At 42.1% G+C, this 15438-nt stretch overlaps 2 protein-coding genes across 2 annotated transcripts in view; one reads left to right on the forward strand and one right to left on the reverse strand.

Annotated features, from left to right (window-relative positions):
* Positions 1-8716, reverse strand: part of VSTM4 (V-set and transmembrane domain containing 4) — a 32206-nt gene extending 23490 nt beyond the window's left edge. Inside the window, exons 1-2 of the mRNA XM_005481255.4 lie at positions 8551-8716; positions 2909-3307 (exon numbers count right to left, since the gene is read on the reverse strand). Coding sequence (XP_005481312.1) covers positions 2909-3307; positions 8551-8605 — 454 coding nt within the window. The 5' untranslated portion in view covers positions 8606-8716. The remainder of the gene's footprint in view (positions 1-2908; positions 3308-8550) is intronic.
* Positions 8717-11931: 3215 nt separating this feature from the next.
* The window catches only part of C7H10orf71 (chromosome 7 C10orf71 homolog), a 73869-nt gene continuing 70362 nt past the window's right edge, over positions 11932-15438 (forward strand). The window contains exon 1 of the mRNA XM_026799710.2: positions 11932-12110. The gene's annotated coding sequence lies outside the window, so the exon portion shown is untranslated. The remainder of the gene's footprint in view (positions 12111-15438) is intronic.

Genomic DNA, 15438 nt, shown 5'->3' on the forward strand with positions numbered 1-15438 from the left:
TCTTGTAGTCGTGTAATTTACTGTTAGAAATTGCCACATGTAACTAATATTTAAGAAGTCAGACTTTCTTCTATGGGAAATTCTGATAAATAAGCTTCCCAACAAGACAGATTGTTGTGATCATCTCCTTGTTTTTGTTGTCCATGTCAGTAGGATTATAGTTGGACTGCCTAATTTTCTGTGTTTGTCCTCCTACAAGTAGTCTCTTCTCTTGATTGTAAACCATTTGGAACATCTTCCTGAGAGTATCATGAGGGATTGCCTAATTGTAAATTATGTTTTTGGGGTGCTGTATACTGTTCTGAGAAGAATACTAATTATTTTTATTTTTCTGATAGGAAGGGAGTAGAAGAACCATTTTCTGAATTTTTTTTTTGTCTCTGATAAATTTGGCTTTTTGTGTGTTCTCTGCTATAATTGACTTGGTTTTAGTCTGACATTGATGACACAAGCCCAGGAAGAGATGCCTTTAATGAGAATAGGGGGAAAGGAGAAAAGGTTGACCTTATATTAGACAGAAGACTGTCTGCCATTGTGTGGCTGGATTAGGAGGCACTTCTTGGCAACACTGGCACATGGATTTCTCTTGGTTTTATTAACAAGATTTAACAATAGCCTTCTTTATAAATGCTATCTGATGTCTTGTATTCACAACGCTGAAATGGGCAAACTGTAACACATTTCAAATTTCAGGTGGACCTTGTGAAAACACCACAGAGTTGCTGTAGTTGACACAAGTGCAGGAACAGAAAACTGTAAGGACTCAATCTCCACAAAAAGGCTTCTTTTCCAAAGAAATGTATTTTGCCACTAAAGTACAAGGCAGATATGTAAGTAAAATTTAAATGACATCATTACACGGTAAGGAATTGTAGCCTGTAACTCAATTGTTTTTCTGTAAGTCCAATATGTGTATTTTTACAAATTTATATGTTGTGACAAAATGTATTTGCAGCTTATAAATGGCCTATGCAAATTTGCACAAGCAAACTTGCTAGCAAATAACAAAATCTGAATATAAATTAATAGCAGTAGATACTACAGATCCAGCTGTCAACTTTCTTCAAGAGCAAGATACGTTTTGAAAAAGCAGAATTATCCTTTTCTTTTCCCCCTGGAAATCTGCATCTTGCACAGTAATCTCCTCTTTCTGTGTACATAATTTTTTTTTTTAAAAGGGACTCTTCTATTTCTGCCTCTACTTGATGTGCAAAGTTTTAAGAAATTTGTCTGGTGCTTTAGCATAAAGATACTATTTTGAATTTGGGCATAACTGCAGACATTACTGGAACAAAACATTAGGCAACACAGCAACTGTGATGTGGTGGAACACTGCTACCTTATTTGATAAAGCACAAGCAGTACAACTTAAGTATCCAAACGCTTCAGGCAATTTGTATTGCTCCTTTTGTTGTACCTTGGGTCTAACTGTAATATAAGTAAATCCCTTTGCAATAAAAAGTGTAACTGATCATAATACAAAATACCAAATGCGTTTGGAATAAAATCTCCTTGAAAAGCCCAAGTGTTACTTTTGGGAAAACTGGAAACTTTATCAGTACTTGGAAAAGAGCTACCTTCCCTCTCAAGCACAGCAAGTACTGTACACTCAGGGTGCATTAGGCAAATGCTAGCAAAGGTGGTCCTTTATTTCCAGTCAAGAGGCTTTGAGTGGAAGAAGAGTTCCTATGACATTTAAAGACATGCAATATTTCAGATATCATTTGTTTTTTTTAATCTAGATTTACAATTAGAATAAATATGCTTTTAATGGGCCAGGGTGGTTGTGGTGTTTGCCTCAGATCCCCACAGGGTGTCAAAAACTCTCTGCAGGCTGGCCAGCCTTCCTCTCTTGTCTCAGGTTTCCTGCTCTGCTTTGGGCCATTTGAAGTGGAGAGCAGCAATACAGCTGAGCAGATAGTGTGAAAATGATGAAGTCATGAGGTCTCAAATCCCTATTCTGATCATATATTCATGACTCATACTAGAAATCTGGGTAGAAATATTATTTAAGGACTGGACTGAAAAATTATGGATTTCCTTCTTTTCAATAATTTCATTGATCTGAACTCCATAGTTTAGCTATGAAAAGTAATGAGAGGTTTCAGTGTTATAATTAGCAATAGCCTGAGAAGCTATGAAAGATGTGGAGTGTCTCTTTGAGAGGAAGAGTATGACAGGTGGGGTGACAATATTTTATATTGCTTTTTCTTCTGCTGCCACTTACTTGGAACATGCCATTCCATCTCCAAGGAGTCCTGATAAATCCATATGTTTCTACTACAGGCATTTAGGAACTTATTTCATTCAGTGAATGAGAAAACACTCAACACTGCTTTGTGGCATTATCTTTAAAGTTGTCCCTGTGCGATACCAATTTGTCTGTTTAAAGAGGTACAAGAAGGGAGGTAGTTTGCCAGCTTGCACTGATGGCATAGCTGCTAAACAAAACCACCTCTGCAAAGGAGTCTGTTCTCAAAATCCAACTTCACCCATCTCTGAAAGGGTGGGTGTGGTGATTTAAGATTTCAGCTAATCCATCCCAAAGAGATGGCTCGTTTTCAACTCGGTTCGCATCTGCCACTTGTTGCTGGTCATTGTATCCCAAGTTCAATACCAGCAGGCTGGCCATTGCTTTTCTAGCTCTGCTTTCTGGCTGCAAGTGATATAAACAATAGTACTGAAGTGATAGTAAAAGTGCTACTTACCAACTGCTGCTAGACTAGAACTAAGACCAAGGGAAACACTAAGAGAGAGGCAAAACGTGAATATTAGGTTTTCTTCTCCTATCCACAGATTACACTCAAATATAATCTAAATTCAAATGTCTTATGAGTGAATTTACAAGGGAAAAAAAGGGATCACAGGACAACAAGAAATTAAAGACCTGAAATCAGTAATCTCTCACCTCTTATTTCAGTAGCTGCTGTACCATTTGACCATGCTGTCCACTTATTTCTGTGTTTGCCAATTTCCTGTACTTTGCATATATAATGTCCTTGATCTGTTTGCTGGAGGCTTAAAATAAGAAATTTGTACATAGTTCCATGTTTCTCTTTAAGAAGATGAAGTCTTTGCTTGTGAAAATGATGAGTATAATTTCCATAGTACTGGACAGACCCAAACTTTGTCATTTTGATCATCAGGTGCTCCTGGGCAGGTGATGCAGCAAAGACCCACCGGACAGCCAGCAAATTGTCTGTCTTCCTCTTTTCAGAAATGTGACAGTAAAGGGTAGCATTATCCCCCTCAGAGTATTGCACCATTGGTCCAGGAGAGACCGTCACATTTAAAGCCTCACAAACATCTGTAAGGAAAGAAAAGATGGTCAGAATCCTCCATACTGACACAACAGCACCATAATCTGTCCCAGCATGCAAGCCTATAGCAGTAAAAACTGATGGCATCTGTTTAGTGTGCAGTAATTTAATGCAATAATTTAATGTAGAACCTGACACTGTCTGCCTCTCTCTGAATGTTAAGGATGGCATGAGGCCCTCCTTCAGTGAGTCTGCCCCAGCATTTTTTCTGTCACTAATCAATAACCTAGAGCTGACATGGACACCTTGCTACTGTCACAGGACCAACTTCACGTAATCATTTATCGGTCTTTTAACAGCTTTGGAAATTGCTCTGTGACCAGCTCTTCTGAGAGCTTGCATCTTTCTTAGGACTTCCAGGCTAAATGCTTTCAATACCCAGTTTATGCTCATTTGTTCCTGTGCCAGCTTTAAGCTTAAAATAGCGTTTTCTTCTCTAGAGCTTACTTCCTGACTCCATATACAAAGCAATTATCTGGCCTCAGCCTTTGCTTTGTTGAGCTAAAGAAGACAGGCTCTGTTAGTCTCCTCTAGTAAAGTAGTGTCTTCCCTATTCACCCTAACAGTCCTTCTCTGCATTGGTTACAGTTTCAATTTTGGGTTTGATTGTATTTTTTTTTTAATGTAATTGATTGAAGTTACAGGCAGTGTCTGGAGTTCTTCAGTGTCCTGTGGAATACTCACAGTACTTCTCAGATTTGACTGGGATATACCTTGGACTGGGATATACCTTGCCTGGTATATCCCAGAATTATCTTGTCCTTTCTCATGATAGTTTCATATGTGATTTATGTCAGGTGACAAATAAATAGGATACTTGGGTGTTTTCCCTTCTTTGTCATTTTCAGTCACCAGCATATCAAAGACCTTCTTACTAATCCTCAAGTGTGTGACTTAGCTGTTCTAACTTCTGCTCCACTTCTGTTACCCCATCCTCAGTTTTTCCAATGTGCTGTCCTTTTCTTATGCTAATTTAATAAGGTTAGCATTTCAATGTGCATGCTTCTGTCTACTTCTTTTAGACATCATTTGTGCAGACCTTACATCATACTGTTCCTTACATTATCACTGGAAGACCACTGGATTCTCTATATCCTACCGTTGCCCATGTCCTCTGTTTTAAGTAATGCTCTCCTTGTCATAATCAAATGGTCACCTCAAACCTGGGTTAAATTCATCAGACGAGTTTTTCTGACTACAAATTCAAGTTAATCTGACAGTATTTGCATGACAAAATATGACATGAGATAATATGGGGACAAATGATTATTCCATTGTTCCATTAATTTCTGATTCTTGTCTTCAATGTTTTTCATCCTAAACCACCACTTAGACCAGTTCTTTGTCTCTCTAGTAATAGCCAGTATAGGTGAAGGCTAAAAAAAGTGTCCACAGCTGTTAAATAGAGGAAGTTTTCCCTTTCCTAACATAACTGATTTATACCGGACTGATTTTCTGAGGCATGGGAATTAACGCTCATTTTATTTCCTTCCTAATGCACATTAAGAAAGTCCTGATTAGTCATATCAGAGAGTGGCCTGTCTCTGACCAGTGCTGTATTGTGGCAATGTGTTCCCTAAATAACTTGTGATGTGTAATCTACTGGTCTGAGGGCATCCACTAGAGAGAGAACCATATTCCAGCAGTGAGCAAGCACTCCCTGCAATGCACTCTGCAAAGCATGAAATGTCCTCTAAACTGTGAACTTCCTGTTATGTGAATACTGTACTGTACTCAAATTCTAATGAGAATTGCAACTCTGGGAAAATTATTTTCTTCATTTCTGGACACTTTTCTAACACATCAGCAAGGAACATTTTAACAAAGGGGATGAGTGTTTTGGCAGAGACTATTGTCTGACATCAGCTCCTGAAACACAAACATATATTTATCTTCAAAATAAGCAAATAAAGTATTTCCATTCTATTTCTGAAGGAGTTTTGGAGACAGAGACACTGGTTTTATAGTCCCAGTGAAGCAGTGAAATGAAGTGGTGAATTATATCACCTTACATACACTAAATCCACTAAATTAAAGAAGTTGCATTGCAACTGTTTGAGAAGAATTCTGAAAATTAATAGTATGATAATTATTTTGTGCCACTTCTGTCCAAATCTTGACTGAATGGCACGTCTATTCCACGTAGACATTATTCTTTTGTTATGAAGGAGAAAATATTTTGTATAAAGAACTGTTTGGGTTTTAAAACAAAACTATTGAAGAAACTGCAGCCAAGCATGGATGAGGTGCATTGTTTGTCTGCATTTCACGTAAATGCATTTGTCTGCAATTCACACAAATGCCAAAGCAAGAGGTTATTTTGGATTGTAGAAAGCATAAAAGTAGAACAGGATGTTGAAATTTAATATTAAGGCTGAATCCCACCAAAAGCTTTCCAGGCATGAAACTTCAGTTATGATTCTCTGGACTTACCAACCTTGGTGCTTTACCAGCAGAAGGAAAGCCAATAAATGGCTGTCTCTGCTATCAAAATAAGATTAAATTTGAAGGTTGTGCTGCTTAGTAAATAAGGAATAACTTTGAGATTTTCAACACTTTTTGGTGTCCTCACATGTATTTCAACAATGAATGTTTAATAAATCATTTACAAAATTATAGTTTCGGTAAATGAAAAACACAGACATTTTTTTCTACTGAAAATATGAACATGTCATGAAAACTCTAAAGAAAAACAATTATGTCATTTTCCTGACATGTGAATTTCTTTTTTGAAAAAGTTGGCTAGGAGTAATTGTGAAACAGAATCCCAAAATAAAAGGCAAAAATAAAAAGAAATCATTGCTTAATTCCAAACTAGGCAGAACACAGTGCCAAGAAGTACCCAAGAGAAAATGCAGAGGAAGTCAGATATGGTGATGACGGACACCTCTGTGAGAAGATAAAGCATTGTACACTAAGATTCTGATCCCTTTCTAGCTAGCTGTTTACACTCTTACAAACATTGGTATTTTATGCTTAATACTTCTACTTTTCCTCTAGGGACATGCCTTTTAATAGGGACATATCAAATTTTGCATCCTTCATGTTTCTGATCAGTGGGAATCTGTCTCCTTATCTTCCTTCTGTGGCTCCCATTGGTGCAGCTGCACAAGTACAGCAATGGGAAGAGTTTTGGAAATCTCATGCTGCTTTTATCATGGTATCAGCTCATGTTGAATAGGGTCAGGTGATGCTTTATATAAAGCAGAAAAACAGTATCCATGTGACTGTATCCTCCTACTGCCATTGGAGGAGGAACAGTGGATTTTTAAGGAGAGAGTTCATTTCCCTCCTATGTGGAAAGCAAAACCCTCATTCAAGGCTCTCAGACACTAGTGGACATGTTCCTGCTGTCTTTAGCAGGCACTGGTCAGCCCCAACATGAGGTTTACCCTTGTAATGGGCTCCTTGCCCAGAGCAGGAGACCTCACAACTTAAGAGCAGGCTTGTGTGCCAACGTAGCATTGAATTTCTAGACTTGCGATTGCTGTTTCAAGTGAGGAATCACTGTTTATCTTCTTCTGCCTTCCCGGTATAGTACGATGCAGCCATTCAGGTGGAGCTCACCACAAGAGTTTCAGTCTCATTTCTGCTTGGAAAGGGAAATTATTTATAGAAAGGGAGGAGAGAGAGTCAGAGACTTGGTGATTTCTTTGCAGTGTGCTTAACCATCAAACTTCTCTCCTTTTTGCAATGAGCTTGCTTAGTTGCTCCCATCCCAACATTTTACCTGTTTGCTCCTCTGGTATGTTCCACCAGCATTGCTCAGTAGCCAGTGGGGACTCAGGAAATTTTAAACTCTGTTTCAAAAAATTCCAGTTTGAAAATAGTCCACTTCTGCTTGCACTAGTTCAAGTCCAAGAATTTTCTAGATTTGGACTTTGCTGTCTGCCATATTACACAGCAAAACACTTTAACAGCACTGTCAGGAGTAACAAATATAAAACTATAAAAAACTATACTTCTAGCACCCAGAAATTTTGTTATGCCAGGGCCTCTCCCCTCTGTCTGTGCTGGAACAGTGCCAGAGGACTTACAGTGGTCACTGGGTCCTTACATGTGGTGAGCAGCTTCAGCATGGCTGTGGTTTTGTAGGAGAACCCCAGTTTACTCCAGCTGAGATAGGAGTGGAGCTGCTCCTGTGCTCAGCTACTCACAGCCCAGGTTTAGTGCTGTATATGGGCCTCTCTCTCTTCCTCCACAGAGACCACGGGCAGAATCTGCAACCCAGCCTCCAGTGCTGCAAGGACTGATAGCTGAGGATTGGAGGTGGTTACCTTCTGATCTCATCTTGTCACGACCAGAAGCATATGGGATGGCTTTTATCTGTCTTGTAGTTTGTTCAGTGAAGCTATGCTACTGTCAAAGCCTACTTTCGTTTGATTTCCTTACAACTAAAAAGAGCAGATGAGCCAACAAGCAGCAAAGGTCTTTGTTTAAATTAAAATAATTAGGAGCTAATTAGCAACAGCACCAGAAAACAACCAGTTGTTTTCAGTTGAACAGATCTGTCAGCAAGTTTCACAAGTCAGAAGCTCCCCCTCAGAGAAGCTTCTGCATTGACTAAAGACGGACTTGAACCAAACCTCTGCCTCCACCATCTCCTGCCCTTCTGCAGTGGAGTTTGAATGCAAGTCTTTAATTAGCCATAAATGAGCAAGGTTTCCCCACCCCTCTAAGCTCACTGCACCTGGAAGTACAGATCCAGACTCTGTGTCTGTTCTGCAGCTTCAGGACACGCAACATTGTCCAATATGCCTTTGTTTTTAGAGGAATAAAGGGTCTTAAAGGGAGGACGCTTCTTACAAGTGACCTACAGGTTCCATTTCCACCTGATGCCAACAAGATCAGGGCACCTGTGGAAAAAAACAACGCCGAATCTCCCTTTCCTTCGGCTTTGCCTGGCAGAGAAGACAGCCGAGGACCCATTTCCATGAACTTGCACGGAGAGTCTGGCTTTCTTCTCTAAACAGGATGGGATCACTGGGAAGAAGCGCTGCTGCCGGGAGCCGGGGAAGCGGCAGCGGAGCGGGGCAGGGAGCGGCCGGGCGGGCGGAGGGGCCCCGGGGCCCGGACCCCCAGCTCTGGCCCGCGGCCTGTCCGCTGCCCCAGCCGCCCGCTGCTGCGGGACCCGGCCCGCTCCGCGCTCGCCGGGGGCTGCCCGAGGCGGGCCGGGGGAGGGCTCGGTCCCGCCGGGGCCGGGGGAGGATCGGGTCCCGCTGGCGCTTACCTGGGGCCGGGGCCGTGGCCAGCAGGGCGGCCAGCGCCGTAGCCAGGAGGCGCATGGCCCGCGGGGCGCCGGGTCCCGTCCCGTCCCCTCTGCCGAGCTGCCTCCCTCCTCTCCTCCCCGGCCTCTCGCCTCCTCCCCGCGCGGTCCTCCCTTCTCCCTTTGCTTTTCATCTCCTCCCCTTTCTCCTCCTTTTTTTTTCCTTTTTTTTTTTTTTTTTTCGCGCTTTCTTCCTTCCCTCTCTACTCCTTTGCGCTTCCCAGAGTCCTGCCCCCTTCAGCTCTCCGCTTTTTCTCGCCCCCTTTCCCTGTCGTTTCTGTCCTCACTGTGCCTGTAGGGTGGCATCAGGGCTAGACAGGGATGCCCCATCTCTAGCCTCAGCATCCTCTCTGCACACACATACCCCTTGCCCAAAGGACACGGGTCTGTGTCGAGGGGAAATGAGAAACTTCCTCCCTCCCTGAGTACAGAAAACCTCTGTATGAGCAGGTGAGGCATAAACAGCTGGAGGCTGCGGGGTAGACAGCTGGGATGGGGAAGGCTGTATTAGGCATCCTCTCGTGTTTCCTGGATGTGCTGGGAATTTTGCAGCCCTCGCGCCCATTCCATTCATCCCATCCCATAATTGGAACAGGACCACCACTCCCTGGCAGTTCTAGCTAACATTATTTCCCATTCTGTGGGTTCAGGTGGTGGCAGCCTGGGGACAAGGGGGTCTGCCAGGCAGGAGCAGCCCATCAGCAGGCATGGGGATGAACACTGTAGGCATTTAGGACACCTGTGCCAGGACATTGCATTCACTTCGCCTTAATTCTCCCAGGATTCAGAATCATCTCCCACATTGTGACTTACTATTCAGATAAAAAAGAACCTTTTGGCTACATGGGAATAGTATGAGCAATACTATCTATAGGATTCCTAGACCCTATCGTCTGAGACCACCACATATTCACAGTAGGAATAGATGTTGATACCCGAGCATACTTCACATCCGCCACTATAATCATTGCCATTCCATTATGTGCTTTCATGTATACCCTCTGCTGTGACAGCACCCACTGACCACTAACAATCAACCTCTCTAAGACCATCCTGAATTAATTGATATAGTAGCTTCAGGTGCATCACCCTAAGATTAATGTCCTTGTTTTCACAAATGGTCCTACAGTGCTAGGCCAGAAGGAACAAGGGAAGTTGGCACCTTGCAGTCCATTCCTGCCTCTCCCCTGCGCTCCTTTTGAAGTGATTGTCACTTGAAAGACTACAAATCTCCCCAGATATGGATTTAATACTTCTGCCAGCAGGTATGATGGGTTATATATTCAGCTTGCATGAAGTATGGATGATACAAACACATTGGCATTTCTGCTTCCCTGGATAGGGCAATTAGTACAGATTTAGCTACTCCACCCCTCTCCTAGTAATCGCTTAGACAGGATCATACATGTCTGCTTTTAAATATCACAGATAATTTAGCGTATGCTAAATCTGATCCTTATGAGACTGAAAACTGCCTTTAAAATCTTGTAATTTGTTTCCTCCAGGAAGAGATTTTGGTGTCCATACAGCAAACACTTCTCACAAGAGAGTGACAGGTCTGGATTATGCACAGAGCAATCATCAGACTTGAGGAAGCAGAAGCAGTTTTTAAAATTTATGCTGCCTGGGGAGGTAATTAAAATTTGTAGATTCAAATCTACTCTTTTAAAGGGAAATCCTGTCAAAGAGATAAGATAATTCAAAAACAAACAGACAAATTCACCAGAAACATTCTACCAGCAATTATGTAGTTTGATGACATCCATTTCAGGATGTCCTTGGTCTGCTACGAGATAGGAAACCAGGGATGACTGATTTTGCATACCCTTCCAATGCGTGTACTCCTTGCTGTTGCTTGAGAGAAGATATTAGCCTGGATGGACATCTTAAATCTTCTCATATAGTTCTGCTAGGCTTGTTCATGCCTCACTTCAAGTCTCTCATAAATTACTTCAGCCTGCTAATCTTTTAATGGTGTGTACAAAATACTGGTGTAAAGACATCACTAAGGTCTGCCTAAGGTCTCATGTGAGTTCTTGGGCCCTACAGAGCTGAAAGATGCACTGCAAGAGTCAGTTTCAATTTTTGTTGTTTGTCAACAATCCCCATTCCTGTTGGCACCAACAGTTCATTTAATTGCATCAAGAGCCCTAACAAGCTTTGGGAGAGAGCTAGATCATTTAACTGGGAACAAGGCTTTATATAATGTATTTGCCTATGACAGAAGACAGAAGAGGAGTCAAAGGCACATCTGGACTTCTGAAATGTCTCATGTCTGACAGTTTATGAAATGTCTCATGTCTGACAGTTTATGAAGTCTCTTGTGTCTGACAGTTTACTGAAAACATACTCTCTCTGTTTTGAGCATGTGATCTCTGTACTTTTGACAGTTCCCTCTGTGTTGTGGATTCTGTCTTTTGTGTAGAATCAGTTTTAATGCTCCGGCTTGAAACTTCTTCAACAACATAAAAACATATATAGTGATTCTTACTCTTAAAGTGATATTTATTCTAAAGTTCCAAAGGTACTTTTAAAAGTGGTCTAGGCTGAAAGTCGTTTTCGCTTGTCACAGCATAAATGAGCTGAGGTGATGCTGCCCTTTCAGGTTTTTTGCTAAGGGAGAGCTTTTCTTTGCACAGCTAGAACAGGACTTGTAGATCTATATATATGTCTCTCTTGCTCTCTCTAAATTGTACTGCCAGTAGCACTCAACAGGTAACCCAGCACCCAACACACCTTAGGAAATCTACATTGTGCCAATCCCTTAGGATATACTCATGGGCCAGACTGCACAAGTCAGGATAGTGAGCTGTGGGCAAACATAAACTTCTGACCTCCCATTTTCCCAGGTTTGATGCTGATTTGTTGGATGACGTTTTACAAATCAATTCTCACTTTTGAGCTGCAGGTGGGTGAAATGCAACCTTCCTTTGTCCCTCTGTTGGAAGGGTTTGCTATTGGAACTGAGGCAATCAGGAAAGGTGGCAGTTGTATGATTTGACTTTCTTCGCTGTTAAAATCTTACATCCCTTCCACCCCTTTGCTGCTGCTGAGATGTTTCTGCTTTTGTAAAAAGTTTTTTCAAGGTTTTTTATGTCTCTTACCCAATGCCATCACAGTTTACCCATACACCAAAAATCCCAAATGAACATGCAGTACATTCCCTTTTTCTCCCCAGGCTGGGTGCACAGCTCCCTCTGTACGACAGTGCAGCTCCCTTTGCTGCTCTGGAAGTGTGCTGACGCACGCCAGTGGAGCCTCTGACCCGCAGGATATGGCTTTCTCAGCTCTGGCAGCACGCATGTGGCCTCGTTTCCTGCTGAATGGGTCTGCTCTGAGGAGAAAAGTGCCTAATCAGCACTCCAGTGCAGCTGACACAGCGCAGCCTGGCTGTTTGCAGAGCCTGGAGCCCCTCTCTCCCTGGGGCAGTGTTATTGAAATACCAGCTTTAGTCGCTCGCTCGGGGTGAGACCTGCTGTGAAAATCCCCTTTGCCTCTCTGCAAAGTCACATCTGTCAGGAGAGGTAACCACAGCCTCTTGCCTTTTGCTGTCCTGTCCTCCCTCTCTGGCTGTTCTTAACCTGCCTTCTTTCTTTGAAAGGTCTTACTTGCATTCCCAAATCTGTCTCCAGAACCTGCTGCAGGATTCCTGTGAGCAGGATTGTGGCTTGCCCTTACGGTAGTGTTTCAGGGTGGCAGAGGGACACAGTGGTACCCTCTGCAACTCACACTGGGCTGCTTTGGCTGGGCTCGAGCATGGTAAAAAGGTTTTCTCAGGGCTGAAGCTCTCTCTTGTTGGGCTGGGGTGGGCTGCCTGCTTTCACACCTGATATGCTGTTAAGGAGAGCTGTGATTGTTCTGAGTGATATATGGGAGTGTGCTCCCCACCTGCAGCAATAAACTGTCTCTCTGAACTTTTCATCTTTCACCTGGCTATTGTCTTTCAGGGCAACTACAGCTTATTACCCTTCCATACCTCATGCAGGTACAAAGATGCTCTCTGCCTGTCTGGAACCTCCCTTCAGAGACATGAGTTATGGCCAGGTCTTTTTCTGAGTCCAGCAGTTGGTAGCTCCCATGGCCCAAGGAATCCTAATTAAAAATGAATGTTCAGTGAGTAAAGATGGATAAAATCCAAACTGATTCAATGTTGCCAAGCATGGAGGGTGTTTGGATCTGTATCCAAATTTTCCTATTCCTTTATTGGGCCAAGTTACCTTTGAACTGTAGCAATCCAGAACTTCTGAACAATGTGGTTCTGCCCATGGTATTTTTCTATGGCTATTTGGTGGACCTGCATGTGGAAAATACAGTTTTGTGAACCCAGCTCCTTGTCAACAGAAAAAACACTATGTAAGAACTTCGAAATTGTAAGCATCATGCCTTTTATGTCTCTGAACATCATGCAATGTTTACACAGTGTTTGGGGCTTTGATCATATTTTTCTTGTGGCCATTTATCTCTGACTGATTGAAAAATATCTAAATAGATAGGGTGATGATGTTAACTGCAAATTTCCTTTCCCCCTGTGTAAAGTGTCCTTCTTCCATTCCCTTTTCTTTTTTTCTTTCAGGGTTATGAATGAATGATACTGATGTATCTGGGTAGGGTCTGAGGTTTTGTAGCTGTTGTGCAGCCACCTTCATGGAGAAGTGAAATCCTTACTATTGATGCTGTAATGTAGTTTTCATTTTCTCTTTCTTCACATAAGAGCACATTTTGTTTTGGTACAGGAAACTTGCTTTTGTTATCATTTTTATGATTCCATTTAGGATTGCACAAAAGCACAGGGGATTTAGTATATTTTTCTTAGCTTTTGCTTCAAGTTTGATCATTCCAATTTTCAGGGCACTGCTAATCCTGAGAAAAAATGAGACCTGCGGGTATTTTGCAAGAGTGTTTAGAGACTCTGTCATGTGTACTTCCTGCATAGTTATGTGTATGCAAGAGTTGAAGAGTCTTACTGTGATTTTCATGCACAAAGACACAGTTCCAGCTTCATACAGTTGAATACAGGAGGGTCACCTGCAGAGAGTGGTAGGTGGCAGTGTCATTTGGGAACCATTAAAAAGTCCATTGCTGCTCCAGTTCTATTCTCCAAAAATATTAAAATGTCAATTTTAGGTGGCCTTATTTCTGGCAATTGGAGAGCAAATATCATGTTAAGATGGATTTCAAAGGCTTTTCAGTGCATTGGTATGTTCTGGCCATGCATTCTCCTTAGACATCTGTCCCAGTTAAAACATTACTGACAGGACTTCAAGCTAGCCCCTGTGGGCCTGATGATCCCTCTCTGCTTAGCCCAGAAAGGACACAGACTCCAGAACATCCAGTCAGTGAGAGTTGTCCTGACAATGCACTGTGCTATCACCTGTTCTGCCTTGCCTTTCTCCCCAAACAAGTATTGCAGGCAGGTTTGGGGAAGGACAAGTCTCTCTGAAAGACCTCAGGATATGGTTTATCCGTGAAGTCTCATGCTTTATGGAATTCAGTCTGTGCTTTCCACACATTCTGTGTTGGCACCATATTTTATATGGACTTCATGTCCATAATTTCTCTCTCTCTTGCCATTTTCTAAGGGACTGACTGATGTAAGGATGACTCTACTGAGACAAAGAAATTATCCTGCTGGTTCAGTGCCCTTTTTCTGACTGTGGCTGGAATAAACAAACACTTAAGGGCAGGGCAAATACACAGTATTGTGCTCCCAGGAGACTTTTCCAGCTTCATATGGTTTGCAGCATGTGCTGTCTCAGCAAGATGTGTCTCAGAGCCTCCTGATCCAACCACTCAATGTTCTCTTTTGTCACTTAGTTCTGGGCTGAGGAGACAGAAGTTTTCCAGTCCATCCCTCTTCTGTGGACAGGGTGGAGGTGTGGCTCCCATGGTGCCAGATGTGGTTTCTAATAGAATAAATCTTCATGGGAGGGAAAAAATTTTAAGGTGAAGCTGATCCTGAAACAATCACTGTATCCATGGTCAAAGAGCTGCTACTTGGCTCTTGGCAAGTCACACTACAAAAGCAGTGAACTAAAGTCAGAAGGTATAGTGTACTTGTCTGAGATTTGTTGGCTTGTGCTTGGATTTACTAAGTTTACAAACATCTCTTCAACAAATTTTACAAAGAAGCACATTTACCCTTGATGTATCTTAAGAATAAATGCTGCTACATAAATTCTTTTGACCTACCTGCTTCTTTTCAGAAACCAGAAATACTACAAGAAATGTACCCCTTCCCCTTTCCTGATATTTCTGATCTGCCCTTACCCAGCGACCTGAACTGAGAAAAATTGAAGTGTCCAAGCAGAGAATTGAATGGTTGTGGAATGCAAGGTTTGGGTGAAGGTGAATTAAAGGGAAGAGTGTTGGACTAAATGAGATCTAAAGAGCTCTTCTAGCCTCAGGGATTTTTTTGAGACTGCTTTATGCTTTCTGTATGTTGTCTCTTTTAGTAGAAGTACTAAATCCTTGAACATACGGCAGAAAAAACATTTAAGGTCTTCATATCCCAAGGAATAAGAACATTTTGTATCTCACCTACCTCATCCTTCTTGGACATAGATAGAATCTTGCCCTCTGACCTCCATTTTCTACCATGCCCACCAAGATTCTCTTCTCTTTCTGCTTTTCTTAAGGAAAATAAATTCTTGACCAAATTTCTTGTTTGGATAATAAATTGTGACTCTGTGATTCTGAGTTTTGAGTTTTTTAAAACATTCCAGGCTGAAAACAAAATACCCACGCACATACTCACAGCACAGTTTGTTGTCAGAAAAGCAGGGAATCCTTCTCTAACCTCAGGAATGTCCCTGGAAGATGTGCTGCACTTTTGCTTTGTTGTCAGGAATGGTG

This window comes from Zonotrichia albicollis, chromosome 7 (genome assembly GCF_047830755.1).
Source record: "Zonotrichia albicollis isolate bZonAlb1 chromosome 7, bZonAlb1.hap1, whole genome shotgun sequence".
Classification (NCBI taxonomy): Eukaryota; Metazoa; Chordata; class Aves; order Passeriformes; family Passerellidae; genus Zonotrichia; species Zonotrichia albicollis.